The sequence below is a fragment of the Ammospiza nelsoni genome, chromosome 1 (assembly GCF_027579445.1).
Source record: "Ammospiza nelsoni isolate bAmmNel1 chromosome 1, bAmmNel1.pri, whole genome shotgun sequence".
Classification (NCBI taxonomy): Eukaryota; Metazoa; Chordata; class Aves; order Passeriformes; family Passerellidae; genus Ammospiza; species Ammospiza nelsoni.
In genome coordinates, this window is record NC_080633.1 from 15,407,977 (window position 1) to 15,432,024 (window position 24,048).

The 24,048-nt window shown below is 37.5% G+C and overlaps 1 protein-coding gene across 5 annotated transcripts in view; it reads right to left on the minus strand.

Annotated features, from left to right (window-relative positions):
- Positions 1-282: 282 nt before the first annotated feature.
- The window catches only part of ZEB1 (zinc finger E-box binding homeobox 1), a 120,226-nt gene continuing 96,460 nt past the window's right edge, over positions 283-24,048 (minus strand). For 2 of the 5 annotated variants that reach the window (XM_059490510.1, XM_059490521.1), the window contains exons 3-9: positions 19,089-19,151; positions 17,311-17,472; positions 14,266-14,468; positions 9,063-9,168; positions 6,461-8,271; positions 4,855-5,035; positions 283-2,765 (exon numbers count right to left, since the gene is read on the minus strand). In XM_059490510.1, the coding sequence (XP_059346493.1) occupies positions 2,212-2,765; positions 4,855-5,035; positions 6,461-8,271; positions 9,063-9,168; positions 14,266-14,468; positions 17,311-17,472; positions 19,089-19,151 (3,080 nt within the window). In that variant the 3' untranslated portion in view covers positions 283-2,211. Of the gene's footprint in view, positions 2,766-4,854; positions 5,036-6,431; positions 8,272-9,062; positions 9,169-14,265; positions 14,469-17,310; positions 17,473-19,088; positions 19,152-24,048 lie in introns of all 5 variants that reach the window. The other 3 variants (XM_059490516.1, XM_059490528.1, XR_009420169.1) reach the window with 2 other exon arrangements.

The window sequence follows — 24,048 nt, forward strand, 5'->3', positions numbered from 1 at the left end:
GAACAGTACATTAGATAGGTACAGCAAAATAAAAAGACCCAAAAGAACAATGCACATGGTTCATTTGGAAAACTCAGTTGTTTTCCTGACACTGGTAAATCAATGCACTAATGTAGCAATCCCTGTGCCTGCACACAGTTCAAACCCCTCTTTCACTTCCATGCTCCTTATGTACCACTGAAACCCAGGACTGCCACTGAAGCAGGGGCTGTGTCTCAGTAACTTCTCACAGAAATAATCTAAATGCACTTTCTACATTACCAGAATAATGACAGTAAGTCAGACTTGTTGACGCATTTTATTGTGAGATGGGGAGTCTGGTAAAAAACTAGAAAATGACCATGATGTAACAAGGAACTTAAAAATGAAGTTTCAGATTTGTAACATACATACATGAATACAGGAACAAATTGGCACAAAAATGTTAAACATTGTTCCCAACACTGTTTTATAAGATTATTCTAATTTGGCTTACTAAGGAAATGAGAGTTTTATGGTTAGACTAATCTCTTAATAAAACTGCAGAGCATCATGCTATTAGTCACACAGTGAATTTCAAAATTTAAGAGCTTTATATTAAAAACTGGGTAAAGGTAAAATGAATTGATTGCAATTGTAAAATTAATACATTCCCATTTTAATTCTTCTGTTCTACAGTCCAAGGCAAGTATAAATGTTAACATAACACTGTTAAATCAAATCTCAATGCAAGAGAACCGATTGCATCTCTACTTTAAATCTTATCAACTTTCCAAATTTTCATACTAAAATATATTATTGTATTAATACAAACTACAGTATTATACACTACACTGTGTAATAAATAAAGAAATATAAAAATAAGACACATAAATATAAAAGTTTTCTAAAACTAAAAAGGTACATATGTCAGTAAGAAGGGTATTAATACTGCCAGGTTTGAAGACATACAGTACAAAATGTTGCACAGATCTATAAACTAAAAGAAATAAAATAATACTGATAGGTAAAAATCAGCTAACATTGTTAATAAATGGGGTCCATAATAACTAACATTTGAAAATACTTATGAGCCAGATAACATGTCATGTATGTGTCTGAAATTAAAGTAAACCAATAAAGCAATAAAGCAGATTAGAAAATTTCCCTTGTAATTATTGTAGAGAAATTCTGCAAGTCAGGTATTAACCCAAAATACCACCAAATAATTAAATAATGAAATATACCAGTGTTCTTACTTCTCTGATGGCTGAGTGTTTTTTCCCCATGAATAGTTTAGAAGTTTGATACAAATCAACAAATGCTAGTTATTGTAGGCCACACATTGGATAAAGGCTGCTTAGAGCCTTTGTAATACTGATAAATGGCACTTACAGCACATAGGTCTTGCATAAGGCCAAAGGAGATACAAAGCTTCATATCAAATCCTTCATATCATTACTACATACTCAAAACACAATTACAAACACTGTTTTTGACAACTTTCCTGTCCTTACCAGTATTAACACTGTTAGTCCCTGCAATCAGAACTCAACGACAATCTTCTCAACTACATTTTTAACCACATGAGTAAGAAACTTCATTTCTTCTATCATCTTCTTCCTTAAGGCTAACAATACACTTTAAATGATAATATGCTCTACTACAACATCTAATGTCATAAACTGCTACCTTCTAGGTTGAATTTACAAAGGTAGCCAAGCACTGTTTGCAACTGCATTACACGTCTCTGCAAAAGGGAATTTTGTAGTGCAGAAGTTCTCACATTGTAAAACATAAGAAAATACTGAAGCGGATTTAGGAAATGTTTTACCGTAAAAAAAAAAATTCATATAAATCTCTCCCAATTGTACAGTTTAAAAATTAATCAACTTAAGAATGAAAATTAATACTGATAAAACAAACAATGCCAGATGCTTGTCTAATAATCAGGTTTCCTACAACCTGGTAAATCTTTGCTTCCAGAGTCACTGTATTTTTCTAATCTGCTTCATGTTATAAACTTGTTCCTAACTTTGAAAACTGTGTGAAAAATTACTAAGTTTGAGGTTCAGGCACACCTGGATTTCTTTTTTTTTTCTTTTCATTTTTTTATATATATATTTTTTTACACAGTAGTGAACAGAAATCACAGTATGCAGGCTACTGCGTTTCCATGAAAAGCATGTATAATATAGAAGGAACTTCATTACCAATTTTTTTTCCTTATAGAAAAAACCTAACATGTAAGCTTTATTCATTATTTTCTTCTGACACCTGCCCATTATTTTGTATAACTTCTGGTTCTGCATTGCTTGCTTGATTTACAACTTCATCATTCTTGTCACCTTCAGTTTTCCCTTCTTCCTCTTCTACTGCTGCTACTTCTTCTGCATCCCCTACTTCTTGTAGTTCCCTACATTCTTTTTCTTCCTGAAGTCCCTCTATGTCTTTTTCTTCCTCTTCCTCTTCCTCTTTTTCACTGAATTCCTCCTCCTCCCTGGTCAGGCTCTCCCTCTCATCGGAGTCGATCTGCGAGGGGGACGCCCTGGGCAGGGCGTGCTCGCTGCTCAGCGCCTCGGGGCCCAGCTCCTCGGGCTCGGCGCTGTCGCGCTCCTCGGGCTCCCTTTTGCAGTAGGAATAGCGATGGTTCATGTGCTGAGAGTAAGAGCCCGAGTGGGAAAACCTCTTTCCACACTTGTCACATTGGTAGGGCTTTTCCCCAGAATGCAGTCGCATGTGTTCGATCAAATGGTGTTTGTGTTTAAATGCTTTCGTACAGATTCCACACTCGTGAGGTCTTTTACCTGTAAAATAAAGCACAAGCAGTTGGGCATCTTGTAGCAGAAGTGTTAAAATTGTACACTGCTGTTTTCACTGTAAAATGCTGTTGGTGAACTTATTAGCATTGATTAAATTTTATATAACAAGATGTTCTACTCCATGCATTATCAGCCTGAGTCTCTTTCCTGAGCCCAAAGGCTGAAGGTGCAAGGGTACATTGTCACAATCGCTACAGTAATTTCTAAGTTTTTTAGGAAAACCCATAATCTCATAAAGAGATTCTCATATATGACTTTTAGCACCAAAAAGTGCAAATATAAATTAGAAAATGAGACATTTTTCTTGCATAAATTATTTTCAATTGAAACCATTTAAACTTTTCTATATTGATGGCAATTCAAAATTACCTAAGCTTTTACATTAGTTTTGGTGTATGAAGTCCTTCCATGATACAAGTAAAAGGAAAATCATTCTAAAGTCTAGGCTGAATGCTTTATGTACAAAACTTGCTGACTACGCATGCATTGACATGAAAAAAAATCTGTTTCACTCAGTGTGTTTCTGCTGTTTTCCAGCTACTGTCTTGTTTTTAGAGTTTCTTATAAATGTATCAGGAGCCTAGCAGTGTTATTTTGATTTTGACATTTAAAATTGTTACACAAAATGACTTTGCAGTCTTAGCTCAGACATAAAAGACAAAGATAGTAAGACATCAGGTTTCTGGTCACACTACACCTGTGACCAGCACATCCATGTCATCTCATGCCAAACAAGCAACAAGGCAGATATTGGTCTCTCTTCCCAAGAAAGAAGTGATAGGACAAGAGGAAATGGCCTCAAGTTGTGCCAGGGGAAGTTTAGATTGGAAATTAGGAAAAGTTTCTTCACCAAAAGGGTTGTGAAGCACTGGCTGCCCAGGGAAGTGGCTGAGTCACCATCCCTGGAGGTACTTAAAAGACAAGCAGATGTGGCACATCTGGGACAGGGTTTACCAGTGGACTTGGCAGTGCTGGGTTAATGGCTGGAGTCAATGATCTTAAAGGCCTTTTCCAATCTAAATGATTCTATGATTTTGAATGTTACATTGAAGTTAAAACTGGTAGAGGAAGGACAATTCTGCTAGGAAAAGGAAGAGTTAAGAGAGTCTCAGGACAGGATAGGTATGAAATAAGATACCCTTAATGAATACAACTTGAGAAAATTGATCAAGACAAAAGAATTTGTAATGTTTTTAATTTTATATGTGATATAAAACTAAAAGGTTAACATGCAGAAATATAATTAATATAATAATCCAGCTACTCTGTCAAGCAAGAAAGTAGAGCAGCATGAAGGGAGCAGACAGAAGTTCTAAAGAGTTTATTTTATGGATATGGGGAAAGAGAAGATAACAGAGCCAGCAATAATACAAAACCCAATACATGTTTGGCAATATATAATACAAAACCCAATATATATTTGGCACATAATCAGTAAAAAAAACCCCAATTCTTACTTTAAGACATCACAGAAGAAATAAGAGAGAAAGAGGTATTAAAAATATCCTAAAGATACCAGAACCTGAGCCAAAAGGAACAACTCTGAGAATTAAAAATAAAAATCAAAGCCAAAAGGGTGTTCATTAGCAGTTAGATTCTATGTCTAATGAATAGCTGAAGCTGTTAACTTCAGGGCATTATAAATGTAGCCCAGTTGGAAAATCCTTCATGCCAGATATGCACACTGTTTTTCATGCACAGTATCAAATACACACACGATCCTTTTTCCCTCAGCTTTTATTTTTAATTTTTTCAAAATTTATAACCAGGCAAGGTAAATTAGAGGTAATATATCCTCATTTATAGGCTGTAGCTCACAGATGATTATCCACAAGCCAGATGCAAGAACTCCCCTTTTTCTATTTAGGGTTTAGGTCTAACAAATTTAAAGAAAGACAGAATTGCTGTTCTGTCAAACAAATATACAAAACCAGGTGTTTCTAAAGAAAGCTTAGCACAGGCAGTAAGGACTGCTACACTTCCCTACACCGCCTGAGAACTGGGTTCCAGTTGAGATTATCAGTTACCTGTTACCAAAGAAATAAGGATCAGAAAAGTCTTTCCTGGTACATACCTGTGTGTTCATACTTATGTCTCAATAACGAGCTGCTCTTCTGGAATATTTTGTCACATAAATCACATGCATACATCCCATTTTCTGTCTTTCTCATTTTTTTCTTTGGGGGTGTTGAATCAGAATCATTTTGATCTTCTAAATTGGATATTCCTTCTGAGCTAGTGTCTTGCCTTTCATCCTTCAGAAAAATTACAAAAATAGGTTAACTCCAATAAAAGAAGTCACTCACATGAACTGAAGCTTCTATTCCCAATCAATTCCATAAATAGCCAAACAAAATTGTTTAGACTTCCACAGTCAAAGAAAACTCCTTTACTGCGTTGTTCTGCTTTGCAGTCCCTGCCACCATCCAGATGCAGATTTCCTCACTGGGACTGGTTTTAATCACATCCAAATATGACTGTTGGCCAGGTCTAAGCTATGTTGGCACTCTGTACTTTAGGGCCCATAAAATAAATGCAATATTACAGACCTGTAAAGCACTTCAGTAAGTGGGAAGAGCAAATTTGTCACCCAACTGCATTTTTCAGCTAATGCTGGTCACCTACCTTTTGCCTCTGAGATTTTATGAAGTTAAAAGACTGTTTTTGCTGAAGTTTTCACAGAAAAGCTATTTAAATTACCATTCACATTTGCATATTTCACTACCATCTTCCTCATGAAACTACCACAAATACTATTTAACCCAAAATTTAGGGGCGTTCAAGGACTTTCATTAGTAAATATTTTCAAAAATATAACTGCTGTGTATTTCTAAGCAGTTTAAGTGCTAAAGCTTCCCTGTAAAAGCACAGTATTTTCTGCTGACATCAGCAACATGTACATGTTACCCTCAAACTTTTAATACAAGCAGCCTTGTAACTCTTCAAGGCTCCTCAGTCTCTGGCAATACAGAAGCCTGAATAAAATGCTAGACCACCAATTTCCAAGATTTAAGTAGAAACACTCAGCCACTTGCCTGTTCTGCCCTGTCCCTACCTTAATGTTCACAGGTGATTGTCAGGAGGACTGACCCCAATTAGATTCCATCTGGACGTACCCAGGGAGGAACAAGCCAGGATACAGGAATGGCAGATGAAGATAAATATCTCCCTGACTTTCAGTTGAGACTATATCTGCATTTTGTTTAAAGTGACATTACAGTGTCGGATGAATTCAGCTACTCTGCAAACCAAGGAAGCAGAGCAGCACAAAAGGAGTAACCAAAAGTTCCAAGGAGTTTATTTTCTGAATATGGGGAAAGAGGAGATGCAGAGCCAGCAAAAGACAAAAGCCATGTCTTTATTTTGCTTTTTGATCAGGAGCATTAGATGGTCTTTAGAATAGTGAGCACTAATGTCCTAGAAGATTAAATATGGGGAATAACTGAGCTGTTCATGCACAACAGTTTCCATTAGTCTGGACTCAAGCTGCCTGAGCTAACTAGCTTTGCAGAGGGCACAACAGTAATATCTATTACCTATTTACAATCAAGTCAAATAAGCCTGATAGCTTGTATTTATATTTTTATTTAGTTCACCTTGATAGCTTTCTGTTAGTTCAGCAGAGGTACAGATTGAATACATCATACGTACATCATGTAGGAATATGGGGACCGAAGTACCTGATTTCCATTGGCTTGGATCTGTTTTGGTGGTGTCTCATGAACTGCAGGACTAACTGTAGTAGAGTATGTGTAAGCCACCTGTGGAATCAAAATGGTTTGCTTATTGGCAGCGAGAGCTCTCAAGCAGGGAACACTGTTCTGGTCAGCAATGGCAACAATTGTAGGTAACTGGGCAGTGACTGTAGGTATAGCAATATTTATGGGATTGGCACTTGGTGGGATTACATTTACAATAGGATCAGAGTCTGTAACACTGTTGTCCTTTTGTGGTTCTTTTTTTGCACAAGTTAAGTTCAAAGGTTCTTCTTGGACAGAATAAACACTGTTCTGGTAAACACTAGTTATGGTAGATCTTTCCAACAGTTCTCCATGTTGCTTTGGTAGCGAAAGGTCAAGAGGTTCTATTTGTGGCTCTTCTTGTACACCCTCTGCCGTGTACGTGTAACCCTGTGAATTTCTTGATGAAGAAAGGTTTAGTGGTGATGCAGATGGCGTGCTACTGTGTGAACCATTCAGAGTTGAAGCCCCTGGTAAAGTCTGAGATTTCGTTGTACTGCCAGGATTTTGTGAGTTACTTGTGCCGTTCTGGGGTTCGCTCACATTTGAAGTTGCTGCTTGATCATCGTTGTCTGTGGGGCTGCTTAATTTAACTTGTTCAGGAGAAGATGGTCCAGAAGACTGCACAGAAATCTGTCCAGCTTGCATTTTTTCAAACCACTTTTTTACCACATCCAGTGGTAGGTTTACAGAATCTGCTATTTTTGAAAGCTCTTCTGCACTTGGTTGTGCATTTAATGCATAATAGGCTTTTAGGAGCGACAGAAGGTTCTTTAAAGGTGGCTGACCAGGAGACAAGTTGTTCTCCCCGGTTTCTGATGGGACAGGGGACTCGGGTTTCTCAGCTTCTGCTCCACTGGGCTGGGGAAGCTGTGGAGGGCTTTTTGTTTCATAGTGCTTTAATTCTTGAAGTGCATTAAGATCTCCTGGACAGTCATCACAAAGAAGACAAGTGCTATCGTTGGTCTCTCCTTCAAAGTTCTTATCTTTCTCAGACTTCACTGTGAGATCTTGTGGTAATTTTTCATTTTTGCAACTATTTGTAGGAACAGAGTTTTCTTTTTTTAGATTTTGTGGAACAACCTGAAGTTGACTTGGCTGCTCCAAGCTGTAGTTGATGATAATTTTGGTTGTCCCATCTTGGTCAACCAAAGGAAGACTGATAGCTGAAATGAGGGAATGGCCAGCTTGTTGTATAGATGCATTGTTGATTGTTTCTTGTTCTTTGGATGCAAGATTAGCATGATTGTTTTCCAGTACTTGCCTTATTACATTACCATCCACTGCCACTTTTAGTACATTTTGAATGTCACTTAAATTGATGCTTATGGGAGACACCAGACCTACTGTTGGTAGAACAACAGCTTGCACCACACCCTGAGGAGAACTGGTTGCCTGCAATGGGCTACCACCACTAAAAACCCCATTTTGCAAAGGGTTTGAACAATTAATTCCTGAAGCAACCACTATGGGCTTGAATTCATAATCCACAGGTTCAGTTTTAATTTGGTTAAGAGGGAGCTGCTCTTGCAAGGGTTTATTTTCTATCTTTTGTCGTATCTGTGGTCTTGCTGGGCTACCTGGTGATGCAGAAAGGGAAGGGGAGGAGCACTGAGACATCTTGAGCCCTGACCGGGCTCGACCATTCACGGGCATCAAACCAATACACTTCTTACTGCTTATGTGTGAACTGTATGAACCAGAATGGGAAAAACGTTTCTTGCAGTTTGGGCACTCATATGGCTTCTCTCCTAAACAGAAGAAAAATAAAAAAGAAAAGAGAAAAGGCATATGCAACAGTTAACCAGGTTATAGTGCAACTTCATTAAACAATAATTACCAGAACAAATACATCATAATGACCTCTCAAAGAGTCCTAGGGGAAAAAAAAAGTCTTATCTAGTGAATTGAACAGTAAGAGTATAGCTCTGAGCCAAGGCTCCTTTAATACGTTTGTGATCCACTAGATACAGAATGGAGCCCACATAATCATGTGTTCCAGTATTTCTCTATTTGACAATTACAGATTTCATTGAACTTCATTAAAGTAGTACCACCACTAACTTCTAACTTCTTATATAAGATTTCTTATAACTTATCCAATAAATTGTGTCCTGAGTCTACTTTGGTATGACTAATCTGGAATGATGTCAATTACAGCCACAGGAGGAACACTCAGTTCTTATGTCCTGATTATTATCAATTAAAATTCTCTAGCAAGGCTTGTAACACGCTGAATGATCTGCAAACATTGAAGAAAAACAGACAAGTGCAAAGGACAAGAAAGATGTCCCCATTTCTTCAGTGACAAGTCAAATTTTCCTTAATTGTAAGAGATTAAGTTGCAACAGTAAATCCTCTTGACTTTTTCTACATATTCCCCGCAGAGACCTGAAGGCTGCAGTCAGTGCTTGCGGTCTTCCAGAGGGAAAATATAAGGAAAACAATAGTATTTTAAACTTTATAACTTTGCTATTACAACAAAGTTATAAAGAGCAGAAATGGCAACATTAGTACTCAATTCAAAGCTTGATTTATTTACCACTGTGGATTCGTAGGTGCTCCTTTAGGTGATGTTTATATTTAAAAGCTTTTCCACATTCAGTGCACTTGAATTTTCGATTACCGCTGGACTGCGTCACATGTCTCTGTAAGAAAGAAGTCTTAATTATTGTACAGGAGAGCAGCTTGCAGAAACACCTTCTATTTTCACATTGCATCATAGAAAAAGCCATACAAACCCAAAAGAATCAACCATAATTGTAAGAGACTGAAGGTGGTATGGAAAAAGGAAACAAATTAGAAATCAGGTACAAATGGAGGCACACATTTCTTCTGAATAAATCTGATACAGTAAAGAGAAAGAAACAAAACAAATGCAAAATATAGTTGCCCCTTCTCCTAAATTCAGGTGAAGTTTACACTGACATGTTAGTAGGAAGTTCCAGGATGAATGCTAGTTCTACTTGTGAAAGCAAAACCATCACGGAAAAACCCCAAGCCCACTACCCACAGAATATTTCATGCAGGATAGAAAAACATTAAAGTCTATAGAAACCTGTTTAAACTTTAATCGGTTGACTTGATTTTTCCATTTACATGCTTCCAGGGCTTACTGTTGGCCTTGGATCCCTCTATATAATGATGCCACAGGACTGCTCAAGAGAAGGTAGCTTAGTGACAATAAAGGTATTCTTGGTCACAATTAATTTGCAAAATAAATGTGAGAAACTAAACCAAAACAAATAAAAATATGGAAGGGTTTCCTAAGTACAAAACACCAAACCTCTTCACCATTTGCACTGAAGCTTTGTGATTATTTTTGTTAGATTTTGCCTTGTGAGAGCAATTATTGTTAAATTCTAAATTGTTTTTGTCTTTATTGCTATACCAGTTTAAAAAGAAGCAAAAGCTAAGACAGACATGTAAATATCTGTAATATATACATGACACATACATTCAAGATTTGTAATTTTACCACAAACTGTATAAATCTATGAATGTGTATTTTTAAGGACAAAAGTTACATGCACTTTTAAAGTTGAAACAGCCTAATTACCAACATAAAACAGAGGAACTAGGAATTTTTCTGTTCAAACAACTTGTATATTAGAAAAGCCCAGGAGCTCCTTTTTAAATAGAGCTCATTAGGCAAAAAGATACTCTACCATTATTGGAATGCACTGCGGATTTTTAGTAACTGGGACAAGGATTTTCATAAATTTGTGAACAGAGCTGTTCATGGACTCCTGGGACAAACAGGCTGCCCAGCACCAACAGCAGGTGTGGATCAGCTGCCTCTGGTGTGAAAGCATGGGGGGAACCCCTGGCCTGGCCTGCTGTGCTTGGCAGCACTGGGAGCAGATGCTCACCGGGTGCTAGGGCTCTTCCTGAGCACAGACATGACAACTGGGGCTGAGAACTGTGCTGGAGAAGCAGGGATAGATAAAACACAGGATGGTGACCCTGCTGTGAGACATGCCTGCAGATCTGAAGAACCTGTGGCTGTGCAGATTGCTGGATGAAAGTCTGAACTCTCTGCTATGACATATGCTGTCCAAATTATCAACCCTTCCCGTTCTACTCCCTGTCCCCCTTTAAGAGAAGACAAATTGAAATAAGATCATCTAAATTACTTCCACATACTCTAATCCAACAGCTCCCCTGGGAGAAGCAGTTGGTTAAGCTGCAGATTTTGCCTCTCAGCAGATCCTGCTCCCACCCTGCTCAGGATGAGCTGCTTTCTCACCTCCTGGGCTCTGCAGTGAGGTCTCCAGTGAGTTTATCCCAATTAGCACCAGACCCTCATTCCCAGGTTTGGACAAATCCAGCAGGTTTGTCAGCTGTCTTTTGCTAGTTCACATGGCTTTTCAGCTCTGTTTAACTAAGTCCCTTGAAGATGATGTTCTAGAAGACTGTGGCTGACTCACTGCATTTCACTTCAAATGATCCAACTGCAATGAGTCTAGAAGACCGTGTCAGGATTTACTTAAGCCTGCTGAGAATCAGTTACCACTGTTTGTCTTGAATTATACAAGCTAACAGAACTCAGGATATACACAGTTACTGCAGGTCCTGGACTACATAAATATTCATACGAAGTATCAGGGCATGTATTCAATCTGTCAGAAATGTTTCTCCTCCAGTCTTTAAAATCAAATGTTTTATTTCTAAGGCATGGAAGTCCATAGTCCACTTATCAAAATGTTAATGAGTTTTCCTGTTTTCCCAGTCATAGCTGTGAGGTGCTTTAAGCTTTCTGCTAGGTAGTGTTTCCAAATCTTAATTTGGAAATTTTGCCTTAGCTTCTTATATTTGTAACTCTCTGTTCAGTTTTCTTGCTGTCTCTCGTAATACTGTTTAGAATTACTTTGAAGGAGCTTGTTTAAATGTAACTGAGAAATCACAACACTTCTCCAAAGTACCACCTGTAATACTTTCACCTTCTTTTCTCAGATTCAAGTGGTTTTCCCCATCTCAGCATTGTTAGCTTGTGCCTGAGATATGTGATATATTTCTAATACACAGTACATAATTGCTCATTAAAGAAATATCTGATCATTAAAGAATTAACTGCAACATTCAAAGAATATTCTTCTGCACTCCTTGAAGAACTGAAAGAAGAAACGCCAGCATTAAGGTCTGTAACTAGCCTAATAACATCCCTAACTAATACATCCCTGCACCAAATGTTTATGGTGCTTAGGACAGAAACCCACCCTTCTCACACCAGAGAACAAAAATAATTAATGAGAATCCTCCAAAGTTATTTGGCAGACAGAAATTACAGGTATATCACGGGTTTTTTCACAAATAATGTTTCCAAGAACTGCCATTTCTCAGCAGTGTGCACAACACTGTGAAATTCTGAAAATCTACCTACAGGTGCTTCATAAATTGATGAGAAAAAAAATGAAAACAAATATAAGAAGTACTTTTTCACACTTCAACATCCCTTTTGACGCTTCACATGTGAAGGCAGATGACACACACAGCATCCCCTCCTACCAACTGTTAGTTTTTCCCTGTGGAAGCAGCCAAGGGTGCCGTGAGGAGCAGAGGGAGGAGGGAGGGAGGGAAGAAGAAGATGGTGCAGGATGGCTCTCAGCTCTCTGCTGGAGCAGGAGTAAAGTTTTGCATACCTTCCCCTGGCTCAGAAGGAGGCCCAGTGTGCAGGTACCCCTTCCACTGCCTTCACTAAGATAGATTTTATCTTTGCTCATTGCTTCTTTGCAAAGAACAATTTCAAGATTGTCACATGATGGACGTTTCCAGCTAACAAAGTTATCCAAATAATCTATGGTCAGGTGAAGCTCTTTAACAGTAAGACATCAAGCTTTAAACATGCAGCTGTTTAAGATCCACAGCCAGGAGGTCTATACTTCACTAATGACAAAATTTTCCATTACTCAAATGATGTAATCACATATATGCAGCCAATTTTGAAGACATGACAACTCTGCAATAATAACATAAACAAACAAGTATGTCACATTTACCAAGTATCTAAACCATTGTAGTTTTAATTCTGGCTATGGCTTGAGAGAACAGAACACACTTTCATGGGTGTAATACTGAGTTCCAGATACTCCATAGAAACAACATTAACCAAATACAATTGTGCCTTCAAAAGTATAAATCCATTAAAATATTTTTGTGGGAATACAGTTTAAGCTCCCCTTTTTAGCAATTTTTCTGAGTATTTACTCACTTGGTATTTTTTATTTTTTCATTCAAACTGCATGCAAGTATGGCTTCTATCTCCCCCAACTACTTTATTCTTATGGTTTTAGGCTTGTAACTGAAAAGACTGAAAACAAATGTGGTAGCCCACAAGAAAAGCATTATATAAATAGCATTCATAGATTTTATAGCTAGAAATATAAGATGTATGTAAGATGAAAGTAACTTTTAAAGTGCAAGCCAAGCCAAAAAGGAAGCGAAACAGAAATTAATTGCTCATGGGAAGCACATTTGAGTAAAAAAGAACTGCCAAACCAGAATATGCTGGTGAGGTTATTCCAAAGCTTGTGAGACAATAAAATCCTTGCAGCAGGACGGTTGATACTTTTTGTACCAATTTAATTGACCTGTGAATGTGAACACTTGTGTACAAAAATGTATCATAAATTTTTAACCCTGTTAAATTGTTGGACTTGGTGATACTTTGTAGAATGGAGGTTAACAGCCAATGTGTAAAAAAGCATCTCCTTTACTCTGGTTTCCTTGAGCAAAGCATCCTCCTTTACTCTGGGCTACAGCCTGTGGTTTGGTGCTACCAGAAAAGTTGGAAGTACTTTTACTTTTACATTCAGTTTTTAATTTTTCTGTTATATTTGTCTCCTATTTCATTTCTGGAGGGTATGAATCTTTCCAGTCTGTCCTCTGAAGGAAACATCTCCTAGCCTCTTCAACTTGGTGGTGGAAAATGTTTGTTTTTTCCTCTGGAAAATTCCTGACTGTTTCAGCTGGTTCCTGAGCCTCAGAGTGCCTCTGATAAGGATGTGCTGGGAATGGATGATGGGACATTGTGGGGATAAAGAAAGAAAAGAAAAAGAGGGATGGGAGAACAGAGACTCAGGATCTTCTGATGGTTATGATCAGATGGTTAACTCATGGAAGACATTCCAGGGACCCATGCCCTCAGGTCAGCCCATCAACCAGAGAAAACAAGCTCATAACATCTTTAGCCTTTTCTGTTGCTTCATTTAGTGCTTAACATCATATTTCACACATTTAACACCATAATTTAAACACTAATTATTTGGATATTGTCTTACAGCATGAATTGCATTTAAAAACTGTACCTCACAGTTCAAGCAACACAATGGTTTGTTTTTTAAGGGCAAAATGCTACAGTAAATAATGAATTATTCAAACAGGACTTATGAAAAAAAAAAGGAAATGTTTCATTAAAGGCTTGAAATTAGATTTAAGTCATAATTTTTATGCAATGGTAGCCAATGAACAGAAAAAACCAACAAATTACCTATAAATGTAATAAGGCACTTCTGAAAACAACTCTAGTGCCTGGATGAATGAAAACAGAAATTGAGATCTCAACCTTTGACAACTACAGAAAAAGCCTGACTTGAGCAGTAAGCTTGAGTGCGTTCTCTGGGCCTGGACCATGAGCACACAGATGATCTGCTGTGAACAGTTTACCCACTCTGCACCTTTCTGCCCACATAACAAACCACAGCGTTGCTGCAGAGGACAATAACCATGCTCCAAATGCCACTTACTGGGTCTCTTCCTGATTTGTGTGATGTCATGTGGCGGTCGAGCTGCGTTCTGTACGCAAAGGTGTAGCTGCACAAGGAGCAGCTGAAGTTATCCTCGTTCTTTTCATGGCGGTATTTGATGTGTTCCTTCAGAGAGGTGAAGCGTTTGTACCCCCGGTCGCAGTACGGGCACGTGAGCAGCTGGGAAAACGCGTCAGGAGTTCCTGCACAGGGCACACAATGCACCACGCTTAAATAAACGAGTTCCAAACTTACTACCTGCAACAAACAGGCTTTACATTTGCACCTATTACTGTAAGAGAACATGCAGCTGCTGGAAGCTCCATTTGTTTTAGAAAAAGACACGTGACAATTTAAATTTTTTCCACAGGTATTATGCAACCTCCCACACTATTGCCCCAATGTACCTTGGAGAGAGTCAGCACAATATGCTGACAGGACAAGGAGAAATGGTTTTAAACCAAAATAGAGTAGATGGAGACTAGGTATAAAGAAGAAATTTTTCATGATAAGGGTGGTAAAATACTTCAACAGGTTGGCTAGAGGGGTGGCAAATGTCCCATTCCTGGAAATATTTAAGACCATCTTGGAGAGGGTTCTGAGCAACATGATAAAGCTGATGATGTCCCAGCTCATTTCAGGGGGGTAGGACCTAGATGACCTTTAAAAGTCCTGTCCAATCCAAACTATTCTATGATTTACAGATACATATGTGTTAGTAGGATATACTGTCTGCAGGACAGAAAGTAGGGAGATCAAATGTGTGGCCATATATATGAGTCTAAAGTGGTCTATGGAATCTATTTTGCTGGCTTTCATAAAGTACTTCTGTATTAACACAGGGTAAAGTGAAACCAGACTGAAGGTAAAAATTAATTTCACATGTCTATTTCAAGAAGATACCATTTATGAAGCTTTAGCTTTTAGCTCCATCCCTTCTTACCAGTTTAGCCCTCCACATAGCAACTCATTCTATCCTTGAAAAATTTATTTTTAAAGGACTGAATAAAATACTTCTTTATAAATTTATCACTAAAGGTATGATCAAATAAATGTAGGGTTTGCTGCATTTGATCAAAACACCAATTTATAGGTGTGATATCCTCCAATGAGCATGCTACTCTTCCTTGCTTCAAGTCAAATAGGAAGGAAATTTTGCAAGGATGCACCTATGCACTGTGCTGAGCCTGAGAAAGGTGGAAGGTCTTTTCTGATTAACATTTTATGCTCTGACGCACAAGGGGCACATTTGTACACGCTGTCATTTTAGGTTTCAGAACTGTAAGAATTATTAATGCTCATTAAATGAACCAGTACTTTAGAAAGTACTTCTGAATTATTTACCTTCATGACCTCTTCCAGCAGTTATCACCACAGATTGGTAATATGTTCTATGAAGTAGCAATTCATTCTGTTTGTGTGGAATTTACCAACTTAATTTTCACTAAATGTGCCACTGACCTTGCAACAGTGAAAAGCAATCAGATCACTTTTCCTTATGACTAAAAATCCCTTTTTCTGTCATATAGGTTCTTTTATACTTGTTATAGTGACAATCAAAATAACCTCTACCCACTGGGGTTTTTTTTGTTGTTCTATCCATTTCTGCTTTTCCTGGTTTAGCTGAGTTGTCCAAAAAGAAAGCCATTCCCACATGTGTAGACCAAATATACTTCCTCTCAATTCTCTTTTTAGCATCTACAATTCAACTCATCTGACATAAAGAATACTCCATTTCAGCACAAATACAACTCAGTGGAAATGTCAGAAGCACGTTAGCTTAAATTTTATTTTCGTTGGAGGAAATGGAGAAATGAAATGAAACTATCCCAAAATCACAAAAAACTCTGATTCTGTCACTTCTCTTGTCTACTTTCCCAGTTTGGAAGCATGCATCTTCACCAAATGTCACTACATTTTTGGCATTTTCTGTTCCAAAATGATTAAAACACTAAATACTATCATTCAGCCTTGTGATCTTCACAATACTTCTCAGTGAAGTTACTGGGATAGGTCCAATTTAAATGATTAATACAAAGATATATTTTTAATGATTACATGGAAATCATATGACAAGTCTGTAAAACTAACTTGACAATATGTGCCACTGCAACCACATATTAAAATCTTAAATTAATGAATGCACTTTTTAAAGTAAAATCTGTAATAGCATAAAATCTCTGGAGGAGCAGAACAAAAAGGCGATCTTTACATCTATCTGCTCAGTTATACTCCTTTCTTAAAACAATTAGAACACAAATCCTAACCATTTATGTAGGCTGTTACCTTTTCTTGAAAAATCATAAGTATTCCAATTGACACAAGCTATCTAAGCTAACACTTGAGAAAACACAGAATGCCAAACCAATCTCAATAGCATTCATCTTCAAATACTTCATGATGAAGAAATGAACAAAGTGTAACCTCTCATCTCACACAGAACACCTTAAGCATGAAACTTCTTCAGAGGAAAAAAAACTATATCTATGTAAAAATAACAACAGGTCATTATTTTTACCACATAAACATTTTTAAATGAACAAAGCTTCTTTTTTCTTTGCTGCTGTCCCTTCAGGCAAAAAACCTCAAAAACCTGTTGTAGACTGGCTACCCAATAAAAGAAATTCTATCTAATAGATCCTATTGGGAGCTTTGTTTAGAAATATAAAAAAGGAAAGAAATATGTTATAACTCTCCTTGAGTTATTCTTATACAAAATTGTACTATTTTGCTTTACTTCTATTTTGTTTAATAAATGTTTACTCTGTTCTGTTGAATGGATCTATGAAAGCATGAACTTTTCTCTTCAATGACTAGGTTATCATTTAGGTACTCATACAAGTGAATCCCAGTGCATGTCTTGTTTGCAAAATCAAGTGGCAATGTTTTTTGCATGATGATCCTATCCTCTTATAATTATTTAACTAAGATTTTTTTCCTCTATAGTTGCATGTATATGCACGGGTGTCTTCTTAAGCCCAGCAGTTTTGGGTCAAGGAGTGAGTACAACTGATTTCGTAAGAACTGAGCTGATGACATATTTACCATTTTCATCCTGACCACTGGCTTCTGGCGTGCCTTGTCTCTGGTCCTCCTCAGGTGCTTCAGGGTAGATAACAGCTGTATCTTCTTGTTTAAGGAATTCTTCAACATTAGGGTCATGGTTTTGCTCATTCTCTGCATCAGAATCACATTCATCTTCTTTTACTAAGTGTGAAAAACAAGACACAAGATACAAAATTAAGTTCAGAAAGAACATAAATGAGATTCAGTAATTCACATTGTCAAATCTCCCTCTAGCCAAGTAGTTAAAAACTCTTTACAGATATTAGCATAGGTTAAGTCCTTTAAGATGCCAGATTATGCCATGTTTTGGAAGAACTGGTAGCATAATGGTATTTAAAAACTTTACTAAACACAGTTTGCCTAACTCAGTGCATTTTTGTCATTTCAGATTTAGCTGTTCTTCTCAATTTCCCAAAAAATCTTAAATGCAACATTAATAATGATTTAGGCCTTGTAGCTGGAAGGCCTGGTTACCATCTTGGCTCCTGTGTTTGCAAAAGTACATTTGTTGCCTTCAAGACACAATTTTTAATGTTATTTATAGCTGTTCATCAGCACAAACTCAGAAGATATTTGAACTCAGTAAAAACCTGGGCAGATAAATGCAGCAAACTTGAACTATGACTGGCTTGTTCTATGGTGCTGGAAATGGCTACCAAAAAGGCTTCAGATCTAGTTACCAACTTTTAACACTTCCCACTTAAAAACTTAAGAGAAAAGCCCAATGAACAACTGTATTGCAAAATTAGCAAATAATAAATTAAATTTTTTTACCTAATGCTTGTATGATAAATATTTGATCCCAAGTATTAGCCTAAATACATTGTTCATAGAGTTTATTTTTACCATGGTGGAACGTTCTGTGAAAGCTCTGTCTGCACCACCCTAAATCATTACAGAGGTTCTCCACTATTAATGTGAGGTATATTTTTAATAGGAAAGAGAAGTTTTATGATTCATCTCTCAGTGTGAAGTCACATACTCAATTTACAATTTGACACAATCTTTTTATGACATGAGGCAGTCTCTCACATGTAGACTGTAATGTAATGAATAATGCAGCTCTCCATAGCTGCAAGAACTGACTTTATAGGAACTGAAAAGAATGGGTGAAACTAGAGTTTAAAACATATCAATGTGTTTAGATGTGGGTTTGCTTTTAAATAAGACTTACTCTGATATTATCTACCTATCTAGTAAGGTCATTAAATAAACCCCCCAAAAACCTTTCAGAAGTTGGATGGGATGTATATTAATCTTCTGTCGTACAGAGAAATGGAAAAAATAACAAACCATTTGCTTTTGTTTGAGTCTGAAACTGAAGTACACATTTTATTTTGCTTTCTATGTAATCAGTCCAAGCAGAGGAGTGGATAATAAAATACAGTATTAGCTTAAGTCTATTTTTGTATATTTCTTCATAGTTTCAAACACTACCTGTTGACCCTACATGCAAGCTCATTGCTGTTCCTTGCTCTGCCCTTTGGAGATGCAGTGCTGCTGGATGGTCAGTCCCTGGGAGGGAGGGAGGGCTGCTCTGTGTCCCTGGTCACCTGCACCTCTGGACCCTGCACACCAAAAGATGCCCAGACTTTTTTCCTCAGCTAGAACAGCTTTTACAGTTTAAGACCTCTAGCATGGAAAAGCAAAGCACTTTTATAAACAGAGGTGGGAGAATTCCAAAGCTTTTGGAATGATACCTAACTAAAATTCAATAGCACTTTATGAATAAGGGACTCAGATTAACAAAGAAATACCTGTACATCCAATTTCATCTGTCTGAGCTTCAGGCCCCAGGATTTCCTTTCTTTCTTTTCCAGCTGAAATAGCACATTTCACAAAAAGAATGAATATTTAAAGAAAACCCCACAAAACAACAACAAAAGGCACATGCACTCCAACAACTTAATATACTTGAGTTATTTCTTCATCAGTGCTTTCCATTTCTGTATTGTTCAGAAGTGCATTTAAACACAATGTTCTTTCAAAAATATGGATGGCACGTTATTTCAGCCGTGTGTGATCAGTTGAACCACAAAGATATTTCATACTTAAGAAAACCAAACCTAAAAAGGAAGCAATACTAAACACTGACCATTATGTGAAGAGAGGTAAAGCCATGGACAGTGTTTCACCAGCAAACAGAGAGTCACCTACTTAAGTGACCCCATCTACAAATGCAGCCATCTGATACATTGGAATATTATTTCCAGAAATCAGAGCATTATAAAACAAATGCAGTTATAAATTAGCGGTTTTCAGAAATGATTGATAATTTGCTGGTAATGCCTGCAAACAGCAACCTAATGTGTTCTCTTTCTTGCAAATTATCTGGAAACCACTTAAGGCTGTGATTGCCTTAAAAAATTAAACAAAAATAGGATTTTAAACACATGCTTCCCCTTCAGAACAACTGTGCACTGCAGATCTGCTTCACGTATCAATTCCAATACTCGGTATAAGTCTGCAGAACCAGCACTGCAGAGCCAACCTGCTGCCCCAGCTCTGCCAGCTCTGCTGAGCTGCAGCCCTCAAGGATGCAGCATGGAAGTTTTAACTCTAATTTACACCAACAGGTTTGCTGGTGCAAATCAATAAACAGCCAAGTTATTCTTCATTTTGCTTCATTGATTGGCACTGGACTGGGAAGCTCCCACAGGAAAAGCCACTGCTGACATTTCTGTGGGTACCTGGCTCAGGGCAGGAGTACACAGCTGAGCTACATTGCTTGGTTTGCTCTCTGTCACTCCTATATGCTCCATCTATGCTATGCCAACAGATGTGAAACTAAAGTGTTATTTCATAGTTTCATTATGGAAACCTTGGATGCTTCAGACCTACACTCCAGAAAACACCTCCTAGGTGATGCAGAAGGTTAGAGCACAGCTGCTCTGACCTGAAATGGCACCTGTAACACTTCTATTACTTATACTTCTATTTACCTTCCTACTTCTATTTACCTTCCTTCACTTTACTTCAGTGCAGGAAAAATCCTTTAGGTTGGTAAGTCAAAAGCCCAGAACATTCCAGCTTTTTAATTACAGAAGAAGCCAATTTCTCCTTTATGGAAGGAAGATGACAAATCCTAGCAGAACTTTTAAGTTCTCAAATAATACCTCAGCTTCCTCAAAGGAAAAACTTTTTAATTGTGCCTACTTTGACCAAAGCCCACAGACCCAAGGTATCTGCAAATAGTGGCCATTCAAACACATTTCTTACTTTAAACAAGAAATGTGTTTAAAAGGAAACTGCAACTCTTAAATCTTACCTTAATTTCAACTGACATCTTAAAAACCCCTCAAGTTTTGGGTCATGATACCAGACTTGGTTCAGAGTTTGTAAGATGGATGACTGGATGCAAAGCAAATTTAAACCCAAAATTTAATTTCGTAAAATCAAACACAATACAAATTTTCCTTTAAGGAGGGTTTTTGATGGTTGTGATTTTTCTCCATTATAAAATAGGATCTACATGAAGGGGGAAATATCAATCAGTAAGTTATTACTCTGGAAATTTAAATTACAGGGTCTCCAGTAAATTCCACTGGCTTCAGTACAAATAAAAGCTTTGCTTCCCAAGAGAATGTCAAGGAATTTATGGAATTATAGATTAATCTAGTGAAGTTAAACTCCCTCTCAATTCTAATAATCCTAACCTCTGTTTGGTACTGTCTCTTCCCAATAGCTACAAGTAGGGTACTGTCTCTTCCCAATAGCTACAAGACAGGGAGAAACCCTTTTCCACAGGGAAATGCTGAAGGAATAATTAATAATTTGAAAAATATTAAGTAGATATACATCTTTATAGCTATGAATGGTCCACAAATAAAGGCAATGTTGCAACTGTGCCCTCAGAAGCCCAGTTATCACACAGCTGGGACACAACAGAACGGGATGTGATGTGGGATGTGATGATGGGGGAACAGACCCTTAAGACACCGTTCCACCAAGCAGAAGTCACAGTTCTGAGTTCCAGAGGAAATTCAAGCTACCTGCTAAATGACAGCTTAAATAGAGGTCTCCACAAATAGCATCTAGGTCATAAATATCCATCCTGGTATTGCAGCTGGACATACCAGATAGTGTAAGACAAGTTCTTGGGCTCTGCATCTCATCACTGCTTATGAGCTACTGCTCAGAGACACACTGGGGCTTCCCAGGGTTAAATGCTGACGATTTTCAGATGTCAGGGGACAGTGTTAACTAGCAGCAAACATGCCTGACAACTACTGACATTGGCTGACAGTAAGGATCTCTGCATGGCTAAGATAACTGATCAAATTGAAACCACTAGCAAAGTGGAAATTTTGGCTGTAGACAGAAAGACAAACTTCACTGAAATTTCCACTGCAGTCTTGATCTGCACAGAAGGAAAGGAATTCCAAAGCCCATCAAGAGAGTTTCTAATTTAAATTCTTCAGAGCTAATTTTCTGATATTCATGTAGCAAGCACTATTTACAGCTTGCAGTATTGACTGGTTGCTTGCTTTTTGATCAAAAACATGCCACACACAACCCATCAAATGCCAGCACACACTTTTGAGCATATAGGCTCAACCTAAAATTTGATGACTTTAAGAAATTTTGAATTCCAGAAAGTCCATAAACATAAAACACATTTATATTTTTTTTCAAAGGTATCTTAGTTCCAGTCCTGAGACCTCCAGATTTGCTAAATACTTATAGTACATAATAATGCTCTTTTAAGAGCATTAATACAATAAGTTTAACTCCCGCCTTTTTTTTTTTTTTCTTTTAATTGTAGCATAGTTTTTACTTCTAACTAAAGCAAAGGAAAATCATATGAGAGAATCATTGCACACATGAATGCTGGCACACTGTCAACAACATGTACAGGATACACGTGGTTCACTTTTTTAAACCCCTAGGACTGTTTCAGTTAAACCTCTTGAGAAACACACCTTATATTTAAAACACCTGTTCCTAGGGTCTTTTAGAAATTCAGTTAGAATGACTGGAAACGGAAGGAAACTAATCTGATACAGAAATGTTATGTGTGTTGTTTCTATTCTGGGCAATTCGTGAACAGAATAAATACGCAAAAAACTCATTCTGTCAAGTTCAGCTAAACCCAGAACCACTGAGTACTACTTTACTGGTGAAACACAACTTACTAAAACTGCTGCAAAGTATATTTTTCTGAAGGTAATCACCAGTCTTGAAGATACTTGCACACCATCTACCCCAGCACATTTCCCTGTATGTGAGAGATCATGTATTCAGTACCTCTCTCTTCATATTTCTAACATGCAGCCAAGACTGATGATGTGATTTTCAGCTCATACTTTCCCTTCTAGGAAAGCTATCAAAAGAGTAAACAGTATTCTACCCTAGCAAATCAAAGTTCTATAAAACCTAATGTAGCCTTACTTTTCTCATATAGCCATTGCCAGAAATTTCAACTACTTATTTTAAAAAAAACCCTATTATCAAAATAAAAAACCCTTCCAGACTGCTACAAAAGAGGCTTCAGAATACATACTTTTTACAGAGCAAATCTGTGGTTGTTGAGCAAGCTTGTATGGCAATTGATTTATCTTTTGTCTGGCTACCAATGAAATTCTGTCTTCATTAGCAAACTCCAAAGCAGAGAAACATTGCTTATATTGCAAATCTTCAACCACAGAAGAATTTAAAATTAAAGAGAAGTTAGAATTTTAGCAAACAAATTTTTAAAGGTTAAAAATGGTATATTTCACTTAAGGAGTTAAAAAAGATGGCATCACATGTCTAGAGTGCTGAAAACCCCCAGAATGCTGCCCAGATGCTGTGTGATGAGTACATCTCCAGAAAACATCCAGTCCAAGAGGTCTTGATCCCAAATGTCTGGGAGCTAGTGCTCTTCTTCCTTCCCATTTTTAGATTTCCTACACCTGTGCTTGAAGGGTTCAAGCCTACACAGAGCCCACTTTAATGTAACCACAATTTCTGAATCCTGCAGGAGAGCAAAGATATTACAGGGGAACTAAGAAAATTACCTACCTAATAATTCAGCTCCAAAACACTCATTTCCTAGCACAGCATACCTTGGCAGTGGCAGCTATGTAAAAACAGGCTGAGCTGATGCTATTCTCTGACCTCTCAGCTGCTCTCTCTCAGCTGGACTGCAGTTAGGGGCCATATGAGTGCTTTCAGTTTATTTAGATGCGAGGTCATGCACCGTGTGTTAAACCACCACTGTTCAAAGGTGGATGCTAGGAATTGTGGCTGGAGTTCATATATGCTGAAAAACATTCTGTATCTTTCAGGGCATTAAGGCCAAATTCCACAGTAAATTCCACTAATTTATGCATTTATCCCAATTTGGCTCAAAAGTAAGCATGCTGTGTGATATTATGAAACTCATAATATCTTTTTACTGTGGAACGTACTGGTTCCACAGTAAAAAAAAAGGCCCATTTCCTGTCTGTTTAAAATTTTCAGCTTCTAAACCTGCTGCCTAATATGTGCACCACTTACCTCCTTCCAGTATTTTCAAAGTAATGATTCATTATGATTTACATAGCCAATTCTAAAACTAATAATCTAAACATTAATTTTCTGCCTGTATTTTACAAGGAAAACGAGAGAAATTAATATCTGATTGGGGTTTTTTTCATGTTTTTTGTGTACTGCTTACTCCCCAAGCTGAGCCAATCCTGAACCTTACAGGGAGCTCTGGTAGAGACCTGCCAGGCAAAGACTTGAAAAAACCAA